The 23,472-nt window shown below is 42.0% G+C and overlaps 2 protein-coding genes across 2 annotated transcripts; both read left to right on the top strand.

The window, feature by feature from the left end:
* Positions 1-8,315: 8,315 nt before the first annotated feature.
* Positions 8,316-8,872, top strand: GCK72_012185 (uncharacterized protein; the record flags this gene model as incomplete). Its single annotated transcript, XM_053728901.1, has 2 exons — positions 8,316-8,439; positions 8,490-8,872. The coding sequence occupies 2 exons, from the start codon at positions 8,316-8,318 to the stop codon at positions 8,870-8,872; spliced, it is 507 nt and encodes a 168-aa protein (XP_053583673.1).
* Positions 8,873-14,576: 5,704 nt separating this feature from the next.
* On the top strand, positions 14,577-16,080 carry GCK72_012184 (uncharacterized protein; the record flags this gene model as incomplete). The annotated part of the gene is made up of 4 exons (XM_053728900.1): positions 14,577-14,724; positions 14,775-15,256; positions 15,306-15,569; positions 15,619-16,080. The coding sequence occupies 4 exons, from the start codon at positions 14,577-14,579 to the stop codon at positions 16,078-16,080; spliced, it is 1,356 nt and encodes a 451-aa protein (XP_053583672.1).
* Between the last annotated feature and the right edge of the window lie 7,392 nt (positions 16,081-23,472).

The raw sequence follows: 23,472 nt of genomic DNA, 5'->3' as shown, positions 1-23,472 counted from the left end.
ATCTTCCGGATTGAATATTTTTTGATCGGGCTTTTTGGTTCCATTAGATCTCAAAAAGTTTAGATCGGTGTCAAAAATTCAGAGCGATTCAGTGAATCCAGTGTCCAGGACAGCGAATGGAAAAAATCCCCCTTGACCGAAAAACAAACGAAAATCACAAAATCCGGTTTCCTGAAAGCTTTACCAGATAAAAGTATATTGAATTTTACATGGTTCGATAGAGATTTTTTTTCTACACATTTCTTTATTCATGGATCTTGAAATTTCTCAAAACTGAGCGAATTACAACCGGTGAAAGAAATGAGCGGGAATTTCAGGGTACTGTAGTTTTTTCGATTTTTTCGGCAAATCATCGGCTGTAGCGGGCAGGGGGTGTCTTAAATAACAATTCTGATGTGATAAAATGATTCCCCGTCTTATTTTGCACCTATATACCAAAATTCAAGAAAATCTATTTAATAGAACTCGAGATTTAAACAGGAAAGTTAAAAAAATCGGAAATTTTCAGAAATTTCAATATTTTCACGTTTCTCTCTGTAAAATTTTTTTGAGAAGAGGTATCAACATAATTCTTTTTTCTCCATTTAGCCCTGTTTTTCCTCTACGTAGTCATATAAAAATATTATTCTTACACCCAAAACTAAGCCCACAACAAAATTTAAAAGTCTAAAAAACATTAAAAAACCAAAACTTTTCAAGCCAAAATGAAATGACTTTTACTCTAAGGCTCATAGCTTGGCCACAAATGATGGAATCACCACCAAATTCTCCAGGAATGACGGGACGACGATTTTCTAATTACCAAAAAAAGAATTTTGTGAAAAGCTCAAAAACGGGCAAAGTTATTAGCGATGCAAAAAGGGGGACAATTTGGTCCCTCTGCGGCAAAATTTATTGGACAATGCGCCTTTAAAATATTCACCCCCCATACCTAGTGGGGTTAGAAGAAGAGGTGTGCAGACTAGCGTCCCGAGCCTAACGGCTCGCTCCGCTAGGTGGGGCTTCGCCCCACGCGCAGTGCCCAGCAAGCTTTAAAATCTGGAAACTCTACGACCATTTTGAAGCAAGTTAATTGACTTTTTTGATTTTATGTGACCCAAGCAAAGAGGAGATCAGCAGCTTTCGAATGGTAGTAAAACCAAGTCTGTACGACAATATTGAGCCGAGTTATGAGGTTTTGAAGTTCAGAAGCTGGGGCGCCGCGAGGCGCGAAGCTTCTGAAGTCTATCAGTGGGTTACACCCTGTGGGGACACATTGGCTATTATGTTGTGGGGACATCTCTGAGAGTCACCATCGCGCAACTGCAAATCTACCACTCTGCGGGGACACATATGACGGGCAGTTCCTCCATTGACTGATGTTGTTGGTATTCCGGGAAGTTGAGATGGTATCTGAAAAAAGAAGCATTAAGTTCAAAAAAGAAAAAACATAGAAAACTTACCTTTATGGGGTCCTGATGATCCAGTGTCCGTCGTCGATGCAGCCGAAGAACCTGAAAAATATCAAATTAAAACTACGGAAAGAAAAATACATAAAAGAAACTTACAAAATTTTTTTTTTGTTTTTTGTCGTATCTTGTTGCTGTCTGCAGAGTGCTGCGGAGGTGTTGCATCTAAAAAAATAAACGATTAATTTCCCCCCCCCCCTTACCTGCATTGCTGTTGTGCAAGTGGAAGTGTAGTAGAAGTTGTCTGAATCTGAAAAAATAAACGATTATTTACCCCCCCCCCCCCCCCCTAATTAACCCCCCGTCCCCTACTGGTCCCCTTCCTGTCCCTCACTTACCTCCATAGCAACGTCACCCTGCAATACTTCATTACGATAGTTGGAGGAGGGCATTTCGAACACCGACTCGTCCAACATATCATAATTTTCTTGCAGGGTGGCGTTCGCAGCCTTCAATCGCGCATTCTCGGTTTCGAGAGCGGCGACGCGCGCGCGTGCGAGAGCTAGCTCTTCGCCGAGACGCGCATTTTCCCTCTTCTCCCCACTCACCTTACGATCTGCTTGGATGTGCAGAGCGCGAAACTTACCGCTCTCCGATCGAGCCTTCTTGAACTCCTCGGTCTTCGTCTTCAAGTCGTCCTCCAGACGCCGGATGAGAGTTGAGGCATCGGTAGACACGGTGAGTCCATCGATTGAGATCTGTAAGTTTGAATGATTATTGAGAAGGTGGATCAGGCACTGACGGCACCTCGCAGAAATGTCACTATCAATCGGAATTTCCGATTGACATGTCAGACATTTCTGCAAAGTGCCATTAGCGACTGTGAGAAACTTATATTCTGTGACTTGACGTTGAGACATCTTCAGAGAATAATGGGTAAAGTGACTGTGCGCTGAGGCCTTATATACCCAAAACTCGGTGCCATATCTGCGTACTGGTTGTAAAAATAGTATGGTTGGTGACCTACTTGTTTGAATACTAACTATGCAATCAAGATTATGAATGGATAAGGTCATTCACACTGCTCTTTTTTCCCTTTTTTATGTAGTAATGAGAAGATGGCTCTGGGAAGAAATGTTTTGTATGGAAAGAATAGGCTGTTATTATTTTTTAAGTTTTATTATTCAAATTAAAAATCTACAATAAAAATACAATAAAAATACAATAAAAATACAATAAAAATACAATAAAAATACAATAAAAATACAATAAAAATACAAAAAAAATACAATAAAAATACAATAAATTACAACAAAAATAAATGAATTAAATTTTCTCAAAAAGAATTAAGGTCGTAATATAGTTTTCCAAGTCCACTTCATCTACAATCTTTCTCACTGTCCTATCGCTCACACAGTGCATCTTTCCATCCGCTCGAACCCATGCTTGATAGTGGCCACTTTTACCTTGCGTGGTGGAGGAATAGTCGGCAAATGCGCGAATCCGATACGTGTGGCCAAAAATCTGAACTTCCGAATCCGTGGTCAAGTCTAGGAAGTGTTTCATTGGGGTACACACGGTGAAGAAAAGATGCTCGCTGCCACTGTTGTCGATGACTGGATGTTGCCACACTTCTCGTTCTTTGCATCCGGGACAAGCAACGTCCACATACGCTTCACGGAAAGCATTCTGAAAACTCTCGACAAATGTTCCGTCATACTGTAGCACCAGTTCAAAGTGAGTGGAATTGGTCTCATCTCCGAATGTTGACATCTCACAACTCTTGCACTTGGATTCCTTTGCAGTGGGGATGGTGATTACGGTGTTGTCTTCTTTGGCGAGGGCAGCAATAAGAATTTTGAAGACTTGTTCCAAATCGCGTTGTCCATAGTGGAATCTGCCAGGGAGAGTCTCACGCCATGCTTTAGTGTTGAACACTTCCTTTCGAAAAATTCGGCCCAAGATTTTGCTGCACGGCTTGCTCTGATCTCGACAGTTCTCATATTTCTCTCTTATCGCAGGACAGCTATACATAATATTAGTAATAGTGTTCATAAAGCAGTCCGTTGAATCCGAATTCAATAGGAGATATGGAAGATCGAGACGATGCGGAGCGAAATTGGATACTCTAATTTTCAGGTTTCTTCCAAACTTGCTAATGACGTTCGAAACTTTCACCTTCTTCTCATCCTTCTTATTCTTCTTCTTCTCCGACACAGACACGTTCGATGAGTTGGAGTTGGTGCTCACATTCATATTAACACTCATATTTCCAGAATCGTTCAGCTCAGCCACTTCCGCGATGACAGTGTTCTCGGTTGGTCCCAATGCTTCCAGCGCTTCATCGATCGTCTCCTCTCTCAACACATCCTTATACACAACATTTCGCACTAAAATTCCTCCAATTGCGTAGTGATCATCATCATTGTGAAGTCTTTTCGAATGCCAAACACGGAAATCTTCTGCTCTCTGTACTCTGGACATGGCAACATAAAGTTGACCATGAGAAAAGACTGGAGAGTGAAGCAGAAGTCCACATCTCGATAGTGTTTGTCCTTGGCTCTTATTGATCGTACACGCGTAGGCCAATCGAATTGGATATTGAAGTCTCTTGAATCCGGCATTTTTTCCAGATGGAGTCAGTAGCATGCGATGAAGGAACACAGTGCTTGGCGTGGTTGGAGTTGGATTGTTGGCTTCGCAGTGAATAATCTGAAAATTTTGAGATAAGCAATTGCAAAAAAGGATAATAAACTTACGTCTTCTCCAAAAGCTTTGATTGTGAGCCGCGTGCCATTACAAAGTCCATTTTCCACGGAAATGTTGCGAAGAAGAACTACTTGAGCGCCGATTTTGAGACGAAGTCGGTGTGGTGGCATTCCGGAAGGGGTCAAAAGTTCAAATGTTGCCGCATCAGCCGAGGAGTATCCATTATCCGAGTCAGGAGTGTCGGTGGAGAGGAGGATCCGAGTTTCTCCGGACATTTTTTCGATTATATAATCATTGAGACGCAGTGCAGTCTTATTATCTACAGTTAAAATCGCCGCTGACTTCGTGAGTTTCGAATCATCGACATCCGGGAACACCCAATCCGCCAAGTCAAACTCCGTTCCTCGTTCCACGAATTCTTCTGGAATATTAATGTTCTGAAATTTTTCGTTGACATAGTTCGTTCCGTCTCCAATAGCCAGAATTCGAGCAGCATACTCGGGATCCGTGATTGCTCTTTGATTGTCGGTTAACACGAACTTCTCCATTTTCTTCCACAGATCGGATGTTTTTAGAGTGTAGCGAGCTACTCCATATCCTCGGATTCCTTCTACAATTGGCAAAATCTGTCTCCAGTCTCCTCCCATGATCATCAGCACTCCACCAAACGGCACATCCAATTGCTTTACTTGTTGCAGCATCGTGTCCACAGCTTCCACGATTCTTTTATCGGTCATGCAGATCTCGTCCCAGATAATACAATCGAGCGAAGCGAGCCTTTTTCCTTCTTCAGACTCCGGACAGATCTTGCAGTTCATCTGCCCGCTAACTTCCAATGGGATCGAGAATTTCCTATGTGCTGTGCATCCAGATGGAAGGAGACAGGCGGCAATTCCAGTGTGCGAAACACATGCCACATTCCGCTGTTTAGCTTTCAGCAAGTGAAAAATTGTGTTGTAGCAAAATGTTTTGCCTGTTCCTCCAGCACCACCGACGTACATCATTCGCGACTCTCCGATTTTCAGATCCAGCTCTAACACTCTGTCGACGAACTTCTTCTGCTTCTGGTTGAGGAGCACATACTTCGCTTCTCCTTGATCTTTGTGTTGAGCAGGGTTGAGCTGAACAGCGGTGGGATTGTCGATATCTTCTTTTGGATCGATGATGGGCACGTAGTTGTCGTCATACTTCAATTCAAAATCCGCGAGCTTTATTCCATGACGAGCCAATAAAAATTCGATGTGTCGAAGCGCATGTGCTTGTTTTGCTTCGATACTCCAGGTAAAGTTTCGATTCACAAGCAGTTCCCAAAGTTTCTCCCACAGATCTCCTGGATTGGCTGGTGAACAATGTATGAGAATGCTGGCAAAGAGGCGTCTGCATTCGATTGGTGCGGCGTGTCCTGCTATCTCCTTTATCGCGTTCTCCCATTCGATGCTTCCGTTCATGAGTCCTCGCGCACGGGCCGCTTCCAAGCAAGTATCGTATACGGTGCCGCGGAAAGTTTTCAATTGGTCCCAGTTCTCGGGTCCTCGGACGGTCTGCGCCAAAAGTCGAGTTGCGGTTAACTCCAAAAATCGCGGCTGAGGGGCTTGAACTCGTCCTAAAACTCGAGCTGAAAGATCTCGTTGGCGCAAAATGAACTTCTGCTCTTTTACATCAAATTTGAAGAAGCTCGTCATTTCCGTGAATGTTAAATCTTTCGTCGTCCGCACTTTGTCCGGGAGTTGAACTGGATTCTGATTTGCCTCGAACCAAGCACGCATCATTCCTTTCGGCTCCTGCTTCAGCAACTCCTCCGCCTTCGCTACATCGATTCCTCTTTTGTAATATACAACTTGGTGACCTTCTTCATGAACATATCCTCTGTGAACGATGTGCGATGCGCCGTGCATTGGAAGCGATGCGAGTCTCCAGGCAGCCTCGTTTGCAGTCATCGCCGACATATCGAGCATATAAGTGCAATCGTTGAGAGCCACGTACTTTCCTTTGTTGAGATCCATTCCTGCTGCTTTCATCATTCTGTCGGCCTCATCCTGTCTCTGTTGCACTTTAGCTCTGTCCAGATTTCTTGGGACAAACACATTTCGCGCCAGTGTCATTGAGTCCGATGCTGCTGCTCCTTGCATTACTTTTTCCGACGCCTCCAGAAGTACACGATCGGAACCCTTATGGATGTATTTGCAGATATACTTGAGGGTTTTTAGCGACGATATTACTTCGATGTTGTTGTGGCATCCGAACATACATAGAGTATCTGTGTTGTGAGAAACAACATTGTCGCTTCCGATCGTGATCACTTTTCCACGGTGACGTTTTTTGAAGACATTTGTTCTTGTTCTTCTGTACATCGGATACTGATTGTCTCTTAAAACTGTCGAATTGGTGAACTCCTTGGGAAATCCTTTGACACACTTCTTCCAATGTTTCTTCTTCTCCAGCATGCAATAGGCAGCACGATCATCGCTGCACGGTGTGTGTGTCATTAGATCTCGTACCAAGTTGTAGTAGCGCAGCTTTCCTTCATAGAGAGGATCAGTTTTGTCCGTCGGGAATTCAGGAACTTCGGCGGAAATGATCTCGTCGACTTGCTCTGATGTGTAGATTCCTTCCTCCAAACATACGACGATATGATTGTGTGGCATTCCACGTTGCTGAAATTCGGTCGACCACATGTGCCACAGCGTCTGACCAAACATTCCGGGTTCTCTGACATATTTTCCATTCTGCGATGACTTCTTCTTCTTTTTTCCGCATACTACATCCATGTACCTTTGGAACTTGATATAATAAACATGATTCGTGAAATCCGGAATATCCGCCCAATTGCATTTACGTCTCAAACACTCTCTTTTGATTTCTGGCCATTCAGGATTTCCGGTAAAAGTCAAGAATAGATGAGGATGTCCGAGTTCATTTGCGACGGTGACTCCACTCATCACAAGTTCGCGCTGATATTTACTGGTGCCGGGAACCGTAGATGGCATTGTCACCAAGCATCCAAGTAAGAGACTTCCTTTGAACTTGTCTTTCAGCATCTTCATATAAGTCTTCATCAGCGAGGAGGTGGTGGTGACGTATGGGAACTCAGCACGGTGGTATGTTAAAGCCTTCATCCTCATCTCCCAAACGCGAATAGCCAAGTCGATTACAAACAATTGTCCGAGAGTTCTCGCGGCTCCTTGGAATCGGCTCTTTATTCCTTTACGATCTTGAATTATGAAGTAGCAGTATTCGGCCAAGCTGACGAACATTCGTTGTCCAATCTGAAAGCGTTATAAATATTTATGGCTGTTTTGAGTATAAAAGTGAAACTTACGTTTGCGACACGAACACCATCGTTTGAACGCGCCAAAGCAATCTTGTCAGCATTGTGCTCATCTCCATACACAACTTCTTCTGGATCGAGCTCATCCTCATATTCCTCATCAGCTTTTGCACATCCCTCAGCAACTTCTTCATCTTCTCCAGGAGCTTCCATTTCGGTCGGACGTGGAGCAGTTTCGAACGGATCCGCTTCCACTTCTTCCTCCTCATCAGCCATTTCGGGTTCCGATTCAAAGTTGTAGTCATCTGTTCCGTCGAAGTACCGACTGCGTTCTGGCGCTTCTTCTTCCTCTCCGTTAGAATTGTATTTTGGTGTTCCTGCACCGTATGCGGTTGTTTCATTTCTACGAACCATTCTGGAAATTAAAAAGAGATTGGTAATAAGAGTGTATAAATTGAATAACGGTATTGGATAAAAACAAAAATAAGAAAAAAATAAAGAAATGAAGAGCTTGCTTTCGAGTCACCATCCAAGACGATGTCGAATGAGATATAATGATTTGGTATTGCCGAGAATCGAGCACATCGACTTAGGAACCATTTCTGCGTACTCAACCATTTCTGCGTACTCAACCATTTCTGCGTACTCGCGCGCGAAAGATAAGATAGAGTATACTGCGTTTGAAAGATAAGGTATACTCTATCTGTCGGCTCTGATCAAAGGGACTTTAAGAAGTGAGCCGACACCCCTTGTAGTCGGCGGTTAAAGTAATAAGGAAAAGTATACTGTCGGCTCGGAAGACAAAAAAATCTCAAACAAAGCACTGCGCAAAGATAAGATACGCGCCAAATCTCAACTCAACCTTCTATTTTTTCCAAATACTTCATTCATTCTTCTTTTTTCCTTCGTGCTCTTCGGTTGTGTCTTTTCTATAAGCCAACTGATTCATCATGAATAGAAAAACTCTGAAGTTCCTCCTTATTATTTTCTTCTTTACCTGCGTTTCTCAAAAGATCCGCCTGGATTTCCATGACCGCCGTGCCGCCTCATTAGCTCTGAATCGGAAAGACCAACGTAAGTTTTAATTTTTGAACTTTGAAACAGTTAATAATATTTGAATTCAGTTATAAGCAAATTGGAAATCGACGGACGTGGAATGGTTGCTCGAGCGATGCGAGAAATTGCGACAATTATAATGGCTTCTAATGCAGCGATCACAGACGGGTTTACAAACATTGTAGTGGCACTGAACTTTCCATTTGTCTGGCAAAGAAGTGTTCAAAAGCATGCCGTGATGGGAAACTTGAAAAAGATGCAGCTGCTCAGTATGTTCAATTCGAATATCACTCTTGGCTCAATCAGGATTTGCATCATCGGCGGAGCGGCGTTGGCTTCAATTGTCTTGATCTGTGCGTTAGCCTACTTCTGTTGTGCCCCTTGTTGCTGCTCCTGCTGTTGTTTTTGTAAGAGAAAAACGAAAACTAATCCTTTGGTTAATATTGTCTAAGTTAATATTCATATAATTTAAAAAATCAACCATTTTATTGTAAAAGACAGTTTTAAAAATTTATTAATAAACATTTATTCAAAACACATATTTAACATAACAGCATAAAAATACACTTCAAAAGAATTCGAATGCAAAAAAAATTAACAGTTTACGACAATTTTGAACGGGGTTAGGCTTGGTTGAAGTTGTAGACTGGCGTGTCATTGGCGTGAATCTGGAAATCTGGAAAAGTAGGTCATCAGTTGTTTATCTGAGATGGAATCAAAACTGGGTCAAATAGTCATCATACGTCATAACCCTTTCGCAGGAGGCGAATAAAAATGATGACTATTCAAAATAGTGTGTTGTTTTGGTATTTTTAAAAAAGTAGGTCAACATTGAGGTCACCACCGGTCATGACCGCACCTTTTCCGCTTTCCAGAACAACCAACCACCTAAGAAAAAAGCGGCAGAAGCGCCCCAGCTCAAAAATCAGGTGCAAAAGCTGTTTTCTCCACGACTCAGCTGTCACCGAGTCGATTTGGCTGAAACTGATATATTCCATTAGATAATTCCGAGTTGACCAACATATTACTGTAAAAATAGTAAGATGGCTCTGGAAAGAAATGTTTTGAATGCAAAAAAATAGGCTGTTATTATTTTTTAAGTTTTATTATTTAAATTAAAAATCTACAATAAAAAGAAACAAATTAAATTTTCTTAAAAAGAATTAATCGAGGTCATCGAGGCCATCCTCATATTCCTCATAGGCTTTTGCAGATCCCTCAGCAACTTCTTCGTCTTCTCCAGGAGCTTCCACTTCTTTCTCCTCCAATTCGGTTTGCCAGATATAATTGCTGACATCGAAGAATTCTTCTTCCTCGCCGTCAGAATTATATGTTGGAATATCTTCTGGACCGAATGGATCCATATCAGTCAGAGGGATGTCCCTTGTCTTCTTGCTCTTATCCAGCATGAAATAATATTCTCCGTACCTTTCCACTCTAATCAAGTTGGGTTCTTGTCCGATTTCATCGTTCAATGGGTTTTCTTGCATGTCTTCAAGATCTCCATATGCCAAAATTTTTTCATTGTCCAAGCTGAAAAAATATAATTTTGATTTGTCAAACTTAAAAAACAACTCACTTCATCGGATCATCCTCTTCATTCAAAGCAGCCTCATCTTTCTGATAGTCATCATCCATGTCATCATCCATGTCATCATCCATGTCATCATCCATGTCATCATCCATGTCATCGTCCATGTCCATGTCATCGTCAGCAGGTTTCTTTTTTTGTTTTCCATTTGATTTCGAAATTTCCATGTTTTTGAATTCTGAAGTGAAGTCGTAGTCGAAGTAGTCGTCCGGGCTCTCTCCATTTTCCTTGATGATTTCCAAATGCTCCTTGATCCGTTGTTCGAATGTTGGTGTTTCCTTTTTGTTTCCGGTGTAGCGAGGATATTTTTTCAATCCCCATCCTCCAAGTCCATCTGGGTAGAAAAGTGGATAACACATGACATCGCACAATTCGGAGAAGATGCTGATCGGTTCAATCTGCTTGTCTTTGTGATCTGGATTCCTTGGGAAGATGTCGAGTCCTCTTGGCAGCATATTCGAATCGTGGCCATCCCATGTGAATGCAACTGAGATGTATCCATCTCCTTTCCGACTTGGACGGCAATACACTCCATTGTGAAACTGAAGAGCCTTCATCTCATCTTCGGACAGTTCTGATGGTGACACGATCCGGAATCGGAGTTGCTCGTTTCCGAGGTATCCTGCTTGATGACCGGCGTCCAAAAACTCCTTCTCGATCTCCTTCATGCTCTTGTAGGACTCATACAATCGGTTGTTTTTGTCCATATATTCTTGGATCTCCTCGAAAAGTCTGGCCAGATCCTTTTTGACTGATTTTTTTAATGTTTTCGCTCGTTCCTCGGCAATTTGTTTGTTTTCACATTGAAGAACAATAAAGTTGGCATATCTTGGTGGAGCCGAAGTTTTTGCATTGAGAGCCGAAGGATGAGCCGAGACCACTCCTTTGACCTTCATAGTGTTGATTCCTCTTGGTGCTTGGTCTTGACGGTTGTATCGAATGCTGGCCATAGAGAACGCAGCATTAATCTGTGTCAGCTGCTTCTCGTATTTCTTTCCAAACACTGCTTCGACTGCTTTTGGTTGACGTCTCAGTGGTGGAATCCAAACTTTTCCGTTCTTGCAACAGTTCCACGATGTTTCACAAGCAAACTTCAAAGCTCCACACCATGGGCATGGAACGTCTCGGTCTCCAATATCGTCATATGCGGGATATTTGGCGGTATTTTTGGAAGTGGGAAGCGCAGAATCGTGTGGATTGTGGCATTTGGCAAATGGAGAAACGTTGATGATTTTGAATCCGAGCGAAGCCAACTTTCGTCCAATGTAGACGTCTACAGTGCAAATTTTATCATCGACTTCCCACAATTGCTCCTCATCAGGCATATCGTCATCTTCATCATCCATGTCATCATCCATGTCATCTTCATCATCTGCTGGTTTTGGATGCAAAACGTCGATCATAGCTGGTCCATAAAACCGGAACATTCGATTCCGAAGGCATTTTTCCACCTCAAGATCTTCATTGAGATGAAGTTGATTGTGGTGTTTGAAGACGGCAGTCTCGCACTTTTTGAACTGTTCCATTGATTGCTCGTGATCTTCCGCCGATGTGGCGTTGTTAACAGCATCACTTGCCCATTGCACCGCATCAAGCAGCTTCTTTCTTCTCGAATCACAGTCTCCACTCACGATTTCTTTGTCATACTTAACCGGATCATAACAGCGCAAGATATGATCGTTTCCAACTTCCTCGCAATAATCAGTCTCTGCCATCAGTTGTTCCAAGCGTTCGAGTTGTTTGGCGAAGACTTCCTCTCGTGAGTCATACCATTTTTGGAGTTGTGTAGCAATCATCTTGTTGACATCAAAGTTCGTCGATCGTGCCATTGACTTTAACTTTCCATCTCCATAAATGAACATCGGCTCGAACTCTTCAATGTTTGCCAAAACGTCATCATCGTGATTGAAGGCAAAACATCTACGATCGAGGGTCCAATTTTTCATAATGTTGTCTTGGTGGCTCAATTGGGTCATGAACACTGAGAGGTGCTCATGAATGTCGCTTGTCGAAAGACAGTTGCACTTGTGTGGAGCATCTGGAAAATGTAAATGTTTAAATTTTGTGATTAAAAAAAAACTCACTTGTGAACGTGTCCTTCCACATTCGAACCACGTGTCGATGAACCCATTTCTGCTGATGGAAAGTTCGTTGACGGAGTAAATAATCCTTGTGTTTTGGCGAAAAGTGGAGTTGGGCCACTGACATGTCTTGGAAGTACATGTGGTAATAGGAGATAATCCAAAGTTTTCGCAAAATCTTGTTTGATCCACAAAAATGTTCCATATCAAATCTCACATCCATCAAAATAGGAAATGATGGGACCACGTCACTGCTGGCGCCATTTTCGATTGATTGCGTTCCCTGGATAAGTCCTTTGCGAGCCGACTTCTTGTAGATGTTCAATCCTACGGTGTCCTTAATTCCAGTTTGCTTCAACATCAACGCATGCATTTTATCTAAGGCTTCGTCCGTCGCATTCGCGTTCATTTTGCGATCATGGCTGAGCTTGAAACATCTTCGAGTCATGTCGGTTCCCGGGATTGTCGCGTAATAGACGTTCGTCTTGAATTTGTCAAAAACGTGGTCTTCATAGGCAAAATATAAGCCTTCCTTCGTCCAATGGGTAAGGTCGAATTCTCTGATGTATGATAAAAATTCGCCAATGTCATCGTACGCCATATCATTCATAGTGACAAAATAGATCAGTTGCAAATTGGTATGTTTAACTGATTCCATGTATGCAAAAACAGTTTGCAGTCCAATTGCAATAAATTTTTTGTAACATCCATGAACTCCGAAAATAGGGAATGCAAGACTGTTAAGATTCGCTTTGTCGGCTGTTAACACGCATGACAAATAGGAAGCACGTAAGTGAGTCTCGGAAAGGATGGTGAGTTTCTCATTTTTCAGGTAAGGTGGTTTCACAAGAATTGTTCGTCTCGTGGTACCAATATCAGTTTGGAAGCCCCAATCAATGATTTCAGACTCATAGTTTTTCAGTTTATCGTGGAGATTATTGTCGAAATCTTCCTTAAAACTGTCAACTTTAGTCTTATCCAATTTCGAGAACATTGTCAGCATCCTCTGATACACTGATATATCCTCAGAACTGTGGCCGTCATAATAAGGAACCACAATTGCGTTGGTTTCGACATCGAAAATATCGATGAGCCCAATGCGAACTTTACAGTTCTTTTTTCCTCCTGGCACACGTTGCGGGACGATTTCTTTTTCACACGCCTTTTTTGGAGTAGGTTGAGGGACGATGCTGGATTTGGACGTGTCAGCTTGCCGTTTCCGTGGTTTCTTCTCCGATTCCTTTGTTGTTTTCTTGGTCACTTCTGATGTGAAATCCATTGTATCATCTTCGAAGTCATCATTTCCATCATCTGTAAATAGCTCCACGTAAAAGTATTCAAATTCGAACAAAAATTAAGTACCTTTTGTTTTCTCGACTTTTGCTAGTTTTTGCCGTGCACGGGATTCGCTCTTTTGAAGCCGTCTATATTCCTTCAATTCCTCTGCGGTCATATTCTTCAATCCCGGTTTCTTGGATTTTGGAACTCCTTTTGATGTCGTCATGCTGGTCAGGTCAATGATGGAAAAATCTTTTTGCTGTTCTAAAATAAGTTAAAGATGTAAATGACTTCAGTTCCTGGTTTTTACAACTTACGTTCTTTATCTTCCTCCATTTTCTGTTTTGAACGGGATTCACTTTGCTTCAATCTCTTGTACTCCTTCATCTCTTCTTCAGTTTTTAGTTTCAAAGCAGGTTTGATCAGTGATGGTGTGAGTTCCGGATCGGCATCTGATAAAGCATTTCCTTGCTCCTTCGCCTCCTTTTCTCTCTTTCTTTGTTCACGTTTTCTATCTCGAGCTTTCGCTTTCTCTTCAGCGGTTGTTTCCTTTCTACGAACCATTCTGGAAATTAAAAAGAGATTGCTAATAAGAGTCTATGAATTGGATAAGGGTATTGGAAAAAGACAAAAATAAGTATAAAGAAAAATTGAAGAAATGAAGAGGTTGCTTTCGAGTCACCATCCAAGACGATGTCGAATGGGACATAATGATTTGGTATTGCCGAGATTCGAGCACATCGACTTAGGAACCATATCTGCGTACTCAACCATTTCTGCGTACTCAACCTATTCTGCGTACTCAACCATTTCTGCGTACTCAACCATTTCTGCGTACTCGCGCGCGAAAGATAAGATAGAGTATACTGCGTTTGAAAGATAAGGTATACTCTATCAGTCGGCTTTGATAAAAGGGACTTTAAGAAGTGAGCCGACACCCCTCGTAGTCGGCGGTTAAAGTAATAAGGAAAAGTATACTGTCGGCTCGGAAGACAAAAAAATCTCAAACAAAGCACTGCGCAAAGATAAGATACGCGCCAAATCTCAACTCAACCTTCTATTTTTTCCAAATACCTCATTCATTCTTCTTTTTTCCTTCGTGCTCTTCGGTTGTGTCTTTTCTCTAAGCCAACTGATTTATCATGAATCGAAAAACTCTGAAGTTCTCCCTTATTATTCTCTTCTTCATCTCTTTCCCGCCGTGTATGGCCACTCTGAACATTCTGAAAGAGAAAGGCTATGGATTTGTGGAAGATCCAGAATACCGACTGGAAAAATGCGTTTCTCAAAAGATCAGCCTGGATTTCCATGAGCGACATGCATTCGCATTAGCTCTGAATCGGAATTGCCAACGTAAGTTTTAATATCTGAACTTTGAAACATTAAACAATATTGAAATTCAGCTATCAGTCGATTGGAAATGGACGGACATGGAATCGTGGCTCGAGCAAAGCGAGAAGTTGTGTCAATCGTAATTGCTACCACTACATTGATCGCCGTGACCGTGAACTTTGCGTTGGACTGGTATAGAAGTAACCTGGTGCATGCCGAGATGGAAAAGCTGAAGCAGATGCAGCAGCTAATTTTTTCCAACTCAAACATCACTATCGACTTACTGAAGCAGCAAGAAAACGTTTATCAGGACGCTTACTTTGAAGCGATTCAAGCGGCTATTTTTCAAAATGGAAAATTGGAGACTGTCATGTCGTTTTTTCAGTTGGATATCGACAAAATGGTAGCAGAGTTTGAGTTTGAAAAGGACATCAATAATGCGATTTTGGAGAAGTTCACCCACAACTTCTATTGTGGAGAGAGTGCGAACATCTACGAGCTGGAAGTTTGCGGTTGGACGAACCCAACAAGAGTGTATGGAGACGTAAAACTGGTTAGTTCATTTGAAAAATTGTGTTTCTTTCTTATATTCAAAAATTTAGATCGCTCCCATCGGGAATTTCATTCACAACGGAGAAGCGTTCTCCTACTATGACACCCCGAAATTAACACTTTTCACAAAAAATGACGAACCCATCTCCACCGACGGCTGCGAATCAATTGGATCTCATTGGTCATGCAAAAAGGCAACAAAAGGATGCACGATTGCCGAATACAAAAGCTGCACTCCCAAAATTGTGCACACTCCGGATCACGTTTTCGCAGTGGAAATTGAGGATATGACGTTGATTGCGACTACACTATCGGTAAGTTTTTGATTCCTCTCTTTTCTGTAAAAATTTCCCTATTTTTCAGCATTATTCTCTCTTCAAAGATGGATCCAATTCTGCTTCAAGTGTCCACGACGTGCCTCAATCGGGACAATTTTTATTGAAGGCTCCCCACAATACTATTGTTCAATTTGGAACTCGAAGATTCACCGGTCGACACGAGGAACATGAGGCAATTCAGATAAATGTGGAAGAAAAGATGCCACATTTGGACCATGGAAAAATTAGACAGTTCGTGGAAAACTTGAAAGCACAAGGAAAGGTTATGAGTGAGTTTGAAGAACTTCTACTTCACGATAGTGCGATGGACGCTGGATTCATCGACTCGGCTCTCCATTGGTTTCGCACAAAGTTTTACTGGATTCTCATTATTGGCGGAGCGGTGTTGGCTGCAATTGCCGCGTTCTTCGTATTGGCATACTGCTGCTCCTGCTGGTGTTCCGAAAGGAAAGGAAAGAAAACTAATAATTTCTATGAAGCTGTGTAAATCTCTGTTTTCATAATTCAAAAATTATCTTGTAAACTGGAGCTTTAAAAATTGATTAATAAATATTTATTCAAAACATATTTTGAACATAACAGCATAAAAATACACTTCAAAAGAAATCGAATGCAAAAAAAATTAACATTCTACGACACTTTTGAACGGAGTTACGGTCGATTGAAGTTGTAGGCTGGCGCGCCGTTGGCGTGAATCTGAATTTGAAAATGTAGGTCATCAGTTGTTTATCTCAGATGAAATCAAAGCTGGGTCAAATAGTGATCATACGTCATAACCCTTTCCCAGGAGTCATAACCCTTTCCCAGGAGAAGAAAAATGATGACTATTCAAAATAGTGTGTTGTTTTGGTATTTTTGAAAAAGTAGGTCAACAATGAGGTCACCACCGGTCATGACCCCACCTTTTCCGCTTTCCAGAACAACCAAAATTCAAATATTCTTCCCATATTCCCAATGAGAATCCGATAAGAGTGCCAAAGGGCAGTGTGTCAGGTCACCCTCCCACAGAAAAAATCGTAAATAAGGCCTATTTGCACTTTGAAGCGAGTTATGGGGTTTTGAAAGTTTGGGCCACTGTAACTCGGTTGAAAATCAATATTTTTTGACAATCTTTTTTTTATCCAGTAGATAATTTCAATGACAATAATATATTGGAAAATCAGAACAATCCCAACAAAACTACCCGTGAAAAAAGCGGCAGAAGCGCCCCAGCTCGAAAATCAGGTGAAAAAGCTGTTTTCTCCACAGCTCAGCTCCCACTGGGCCGATTTGGCTGAAACTTATATATTCCATTAGATAATCTCGAGTTGACCAACATATCTAAAAAGCAAAACTTTTTTAGTACAAAAAATTTTCAGTGTGGGCCAAAAACCCCTAAAAAACAGGAAAAAAACGCCTCGTGAAAATTTTTTTCACCAAAAGTGTTACAAATTTTATATCAGTTTATTCAGATTTTTATTCTACGTCAAATTCTTTTGTTAGAATTTACAATTTCTCAAAAATACGCGCGCTACAGGCGCCGGAAGAAAAAGAGGGGTAGGTGTCGGCAAGTCGTCTTTTTTGTGTATTTTGCGTGTTTGACGGGGTGTCCTGGGAAGACGGTCACTCCGATCATAAATCTTTTTATTTTATCTGATTCCCCGTCCAATTTTACATATAATAGTTAAGTTTCAAGTAAAAGTATCAAACACAACTCGAGATCGAAAGAAAAAAGTGAAAAAATCGAGAATTTTTTAAAATTTCGAAATTTTTCCACTTTGCCGCTCATAAAAATTTTTCAGTAAGAGGTATCAATATAATTCTTTTTTTACTTTTTAGCCACGTTCATCCTCTACAAACCTATATACTTTTGACAGTCATAACTAAAAAACTGATCCCACCAGAGAAAGGGAAAGTTGAAAAAATTTATTTTTTTTCGAAAATTTTCGGAATTTTTCCACTTTGCCGCTCATAAAAATTTTTTAAAAAGAGTTATCAATATAATTTTTTTTTCTCCTTTAAGCCCCACTCATCCTCTACAAACCTATATAGTTTTCATAATCATAACTATAAAACTGATCCCACCAGAAGCTGTGAAAGTTGAAAAAATTTATTTTTTTTTGGGTCAAAAAAATTCAGACATCACTTATCAGCTTATCACTCAGCCCGTATCATCACTATCATCACCAAAATTTACAGACATGATGGGCCCTACTTTACCATTCGATTAAAAAAAAAATTAGCCCAAAAGCTTTATTCCCAACCAAGTTATTAACGTCCAACCAAGCGTGACACAAAATTTCTACAAAAAGTTGTGTCACCCCATACCTACGGGGTTTTAGGGAAGAGGGTGGCAGTAAAATTTTTTTGAGAAGAGGTATCAACATAATTCTTTTTTCTCCATTTAGCCCTGTTTTTCCTCTACGTAGTCATATAAAAATATTATTCTTACACCCAAAACTAAGCCCACAACAAAATTTAAAAGTCTAAAAAACATTAAAAAACCAAAACTTTTCAAGCCAAAATGAAATGACTTTTACTCTAAGGCTCATAGCTTGGCCACAAATGATGGAATCACCACCAAATTCTCCAGGAATGACGGGACGACGATTTTCTAATTACCAAAAAAAGAATTTTGTGAAAAGCTCAAAAACGGGCAAAGTTATTAGCGATGCAAAAAGGGGGACAATTTGGTCCCTCTGCGGCAAAATTTATTGGACAATGCGCCTTTAAAATATTCACCCCCCATACCTAGTGGGGTTAGAAGAAGAGGTGTGCAGACTAGCGTCCCGAGCCTAACGGCTCGCTCCGCTAGGTGGGGCTTCGCCCCACGCGCAGTGCCCAGCAAGCTTTAAAATCTGGAAACTCTACGACCATTTTGAAGCAAGTTAATTGACTTTTTTGATTTTATGTGACCCAAGCAAAGAGGAGATCAGCAGCTTTCGAATGGTAGTAAAACCAAGTCTGTACGACAATATTGAGCCGAGTTATGAGGTTTTGAAGTTCAGAAGCTGGGGCGCCGCGAGGCGCGAAGCTTCTGAAGTCTATCAGTGGGTTACACCCTGTGGGGACACATTGGCTATTATGTTGTGGGGACATCTCTGAGAGTCACCATCGCGCAACTGCAAATCTACCACTCTGCGGGGACACATATGACGGGCAGTTCCTCCATTGACTGATGTTGTTGGTATTCCGGGAAGTTGAGATGGTATCTGAAAAAAGAAGCATTAAGTTCAAAAAAGAAAAAACATAGAAAACTTACCTTTATGGGGTCCTGATGATCCAGTGTCCGTCGTCGATGCAGCCGAAGAACCTGAAAAATATCAAATTAAAACTACGGAAAGAAAAATACATAAAAGAAACTTACAAAATTTTTTTTTGTTTTTTGTCGTATCTTGTTGCTGTCTGCAGAGTGCTGCGGAGGTGTTGCATCTAAAAAAATAAACGATTAATTTCCCCCCCCCCCCTTACCTGCATTGCTGTTGTGCAAGTGGAAGTGTAGTAGAAGTTGTCTGAATCTGAAAAAATAAACGATTATTTACCCCCCCCCCCCCCCTAATTAACCCCCCGTCCCCTACTGGTCCCCTTCCTGTCCCTCACTTACCTCCATAGCAACGTCACCCTGCAATACTTCATTACGATAGTTGGAGGAGGGCATTTCGAACACCGACTCGTCCAACATATCATAATTTTCTTGCAGGGTGGCGTTCGCAGCCTTCAATCGCGCATTCTCGGTTTCGAGAGCGGCGACGCGCGCGCGTGCGAGAGCTAGCTCTTCGCCGAGACGCGCATTTTCCCTCTTCTCCCCACTCACCTTACGATCTGCTTGGATGTGCAGAGCGCGAAACTTACCGCTCTCCGATCGAGCCTTCTTGAACTCCTCGGTCTTCGTCTTCAAGTCGTCCTCCAGACGCCGGATGAGAGTTGAGGCATCGGTAGACACGGTGAGTCCATCGATTGAGATCTGTAAGTTTGAATGATTATTGAGAAGGTGGATCAGGCACTGACGGCACCTCGCAGAAATGTCACTATCAATCGGAATTTCCGATTGACATGTCAGACATTTCTGCAAAGTGCCATTAGCGACTGTGAGAAACTTATATTCTGTGACTTGACGTTGAGACATCTTCAGAGAATAATGGGTAAAGTGACTGTGCGCTGAGGCCTTATATACCCAAAACTCGGTGCCATATCTGCGTACTGGTTGTAAAAATAGTATGGTTGGTGACCTACTTGTTTGAATACTAACTATGCAATCAAGATTATGAATGGATAAGGTCATTCACACTGCTCTTTTTTCCCTTTTTTATGTAGTAATGAGAAGATGGCTCTGGGAAGAAATGTTTTGTATGGAAAGAATAGGCTGTTATTATTTTTTAAGTTTTATTATTCAAATTAAAAATCTACAATAAAAATACAATAAAAATACAATAAAAATACAATAAAAATACAATAAAAATACAATAAAAATACAATAAAAATACAAAAAAAATACAATAAAAATACAATAAATTACAACAAAAATAAATGAATTAAATTTTCTCAAAAAGAATTAAGGTCGTAATATAGTTTTCCAAGTCCACTTCATCTACAATCTTTCTCACTGTCCTATCGCTCACACAGTGCATCTTTCCATCCGCTCGAACCCATGCTTGATAGTGGCCACTTTTACCTTGCGTGGTGGAGGAATAGTCGGCAAATGCGCGAATCCGATACGTGTGGCCAAAAATCTGAACTTCCGAATCCGTGGTCAAGTCTAGGAAGTGTTTCATTGGGGTACACACGGTGAAGAAAAGATGCTCGCTGCCACTGTTGTCGATGACTGGATGTTGCCACACTTCTCGTTCTTTGCATCCGGGACAAGCAACGTCCACATACGCTTCACGGAAAGCATTCTGAAAACTCTCGACAAATGTTCCGTCATACTGTAGCACCAGTTCAAAGTGAGTGGAATTGGTCTCATCTCCGAATGTTGACATCTCACAACTCTTGCACTTGGATTCCTTTGCAGTGGGGATGGTGATTACGGTGTTGTCTTCTTTGGCGAGGGCAGCAATAAGAATTTTGAAGACTTGTTCCAAATCGCGTTGTCCATAGTGGAATCTGCCAGGGAGAGTCTCACGCCATGCTTTAGTGTTGAACACTTCCTTTCGAAAAATTCGGCCCAAGATTTTGCTGCACGGCTTGCTCTGATCTCGACAGTTCTCATATTTCTCTCTTATCGCAGGACAGCTATACATAATATTAGTAATAGTGTTCATAAAGCAGTCCGTTGAATCCGAATTCAATAGGAGATATGGAAGATCGAGACGATGCGGAGCGAAATTGGATACTCTAATTTTCAGGTTTCTTCCAAACTTGCTAATGACGTTCGAAACTTTCACCTTCTTCTCATCCTTCTTATTCTTCTTCTTCTCCGACACAGACACGTTCGATGAGTTGGAGTTGGTGCTCACATTCATATTAACACTCATATTTCCAGAATCGTTCAGCTCAGCCACTTCCGCGATGACAGTGTTCTCGGTTGGTCCCAATGCTTCCAGCGCTTCATCGATCGTCTCCTCTCTCAACACATCCTTATACACAACATTTCGCACTAAAATTCCTCCAATTGCGTAGTGATCATCATCATTGTGAAGTCTTTTCGAATGCCAAACACGGAAATCTTCTGCTCTCTGTACTCTGGACATGGCAACATAAAGTTGACCATGAGAAAAGACTGGAGAGTGAAGCAGAAGTCCACATCTCGATAGTGTTTGTCCTTGGCTCTTATTGATCGTACACGCGTAGGCCAATCGAATTGGATATTGAAGTCTCTTGAATCCGGCATTTTTTCCAGATGGAGTCAGTAGCATGCGATGAAGGAACACAGTGCTTGGCGTGGTTGGAGTTGGATTGTTGGCTTCGCAGTGAATAATCTGAAAATTTTGAGATAAGCAATTGCAAAAAAGGATAATAAACTTACGTCTTCTCCAAAAGCTTTGATTGTGAGCCGCGTGCCATTACAAAGTCCATTTTCCACGGAAATGTTGCGAAGAAGAACTACTTGAGCGCCGATTTTGAGACGAAGTCGGTGTGGTGGCATTCCGGAAGGGGTCAAAAGTTCAAATGTTGCCGCATCAGCCGAGGAGTATCCATTATCCGAGTCAGGAGTGTCGGTGGAGAGGAGGATCCGAGTTTCTCCGGACATTTTTTCGATTATATAATCATTGAGACGCAGTGCAGTCTTATTATCTACAGTTAAAATCGCCGCTGACTTCGTGAGTTTCGAATCATCGACATCCGGGAACACCCAATCCGCCAAGTCAAACTCCGTTCCTCGTTCCACGAATTCTTCTGGAATATTAATGTTCTGAAATTTTTCGTTGACATAGTTCGTTCCGTCTCCAATAGCCAGAATTCGAGCAGCATACTCGGGATCCGTGATTGCTCTTTGATTGTCGGTTAACACGAACTTCTCCATTTTCTTCCACAGATCGGATGTTTTTAGAGTGTAGCGAGCTACTCCATATCCTCGGATTCCTTCTACAATTGGCAAAATCTGTCTCCAGTCTCCTCCCATGATCATCAGCACTCCACCAAACGGCACATCCAATTGCTTTACTTGTTGCAGCATCGTGTCCACAGCTTCCACGATTCTTTTATCGGTCATGCAGATCTCGTCCCAGATAATACAATCGAGCGAAGCGAGCCTTTTTCCTTCTTCAGACTCCGGACAGATCTTGCAGTTCATCTGCCCGCTAACTTCCAATGGGATCGAGAATTTCCTATGTGCTGTGCATCCAGATGGAAGGAGACAGGCGGCAATTCCAGTGTGCGAAACACATGCCACATTCCGCTGTTTAGCTTTCAGCAAGTGAAAAATTGTGTTGTAGCAAAATGTTTTGCCTGTTCCTCCAGCACCACCGACGTACATCATTCGCGACTCTCCGATTTTCAGATCCAGCTCTAACACTCTGTCGACGAACTTCTTCTGCTTCTGGTTGAGGAGCACATACTTCGCTTCTCCTTGATCTTTGTGTTGAGCAGGGTTGAGCTGAACAGCGGTGGGATTGTCGATATCTTCTTTTGGATCGATGATGGGCACGTAGTTGTCGTCATACTTCAATTCAAAATCCGCGAGCTTTATTCCATGACGAGCCAATAAAAATTCGATGTGTCGAAGCGCATGTGCTTGTTTTGCTTCGATACTCCAGGTAAAGTTTCGATTCACAAGCAGTTCCCAAAGTTTCTCCCACAGATCTCCTGGATTGGCTGGTGAACAATGTATGAGAATGCTGGCAAAGAGGCGTCTGCATTCGATTGGTGCGGCGTGTCCTGCTATCTCCTTTATCGCGTTCTCCCATTCGATGCTTCCGTTCATGAGTCCTCGCGCACGGGCCGCTTCCAAGCAAGTATCGTATACGGTGCCGCGGAAAGTTTTCAATTGGTCCCAGTTCTCGGGTCCTCGGACGGTCTGCGCCAAAAGTCGAGTTGCGGTTAACTCCAAAAATCGCGGCTGAGGGGCTTGAACTCGTCCTAAAACTCGAGCTGAAAGATCTCGTTGGCGCAAAATGAACTTCTGCTCTTTTACATCAAATTTGAAGAAGCTCGTCATTTCCGTGAATGTTAAATCTTTCGTCGTCCGCACTTTGTCCGGGAGTTGAACTGGATTCTGATTTGCCTCGAACCAAGCACGCATCATTCCTTTCGGCTCCTGCTTCAGCAACTCCTCCGCCTTCGCTACATCGATTCCTCTTTTGTAATATACAACTTGGTGACCTTCTTCATGAACATATCCTCTGTGAACGATGTGCGATGCGCCGTGCATTGGAAGCGATGCGAGTCTCCAGGCAGCCTCGTTTGCAGTCATCGCCGACATATCGAGCATATAAGTGCAATCGTTGAGAGCCACGTACTT

Source organism: Caenorhabditis remanei, chromosome IV (assembly GCF_010183535.1).
Source record: "Caenorhabditis remanei strain PX506 chromosome IV, whole genome shotgun sequence".
Classification (NCBI taxonomy): domain Eukaryota; kingdom Metazoa; phylum Nematoda; class Chromadorea; order Rhabditida; family Rhabditidae; genus Caenorhabditis; species Caenorhabditis remanei.
This window is presented reverse-complemented; position numbering and strand designations above follow the sequence as displayed.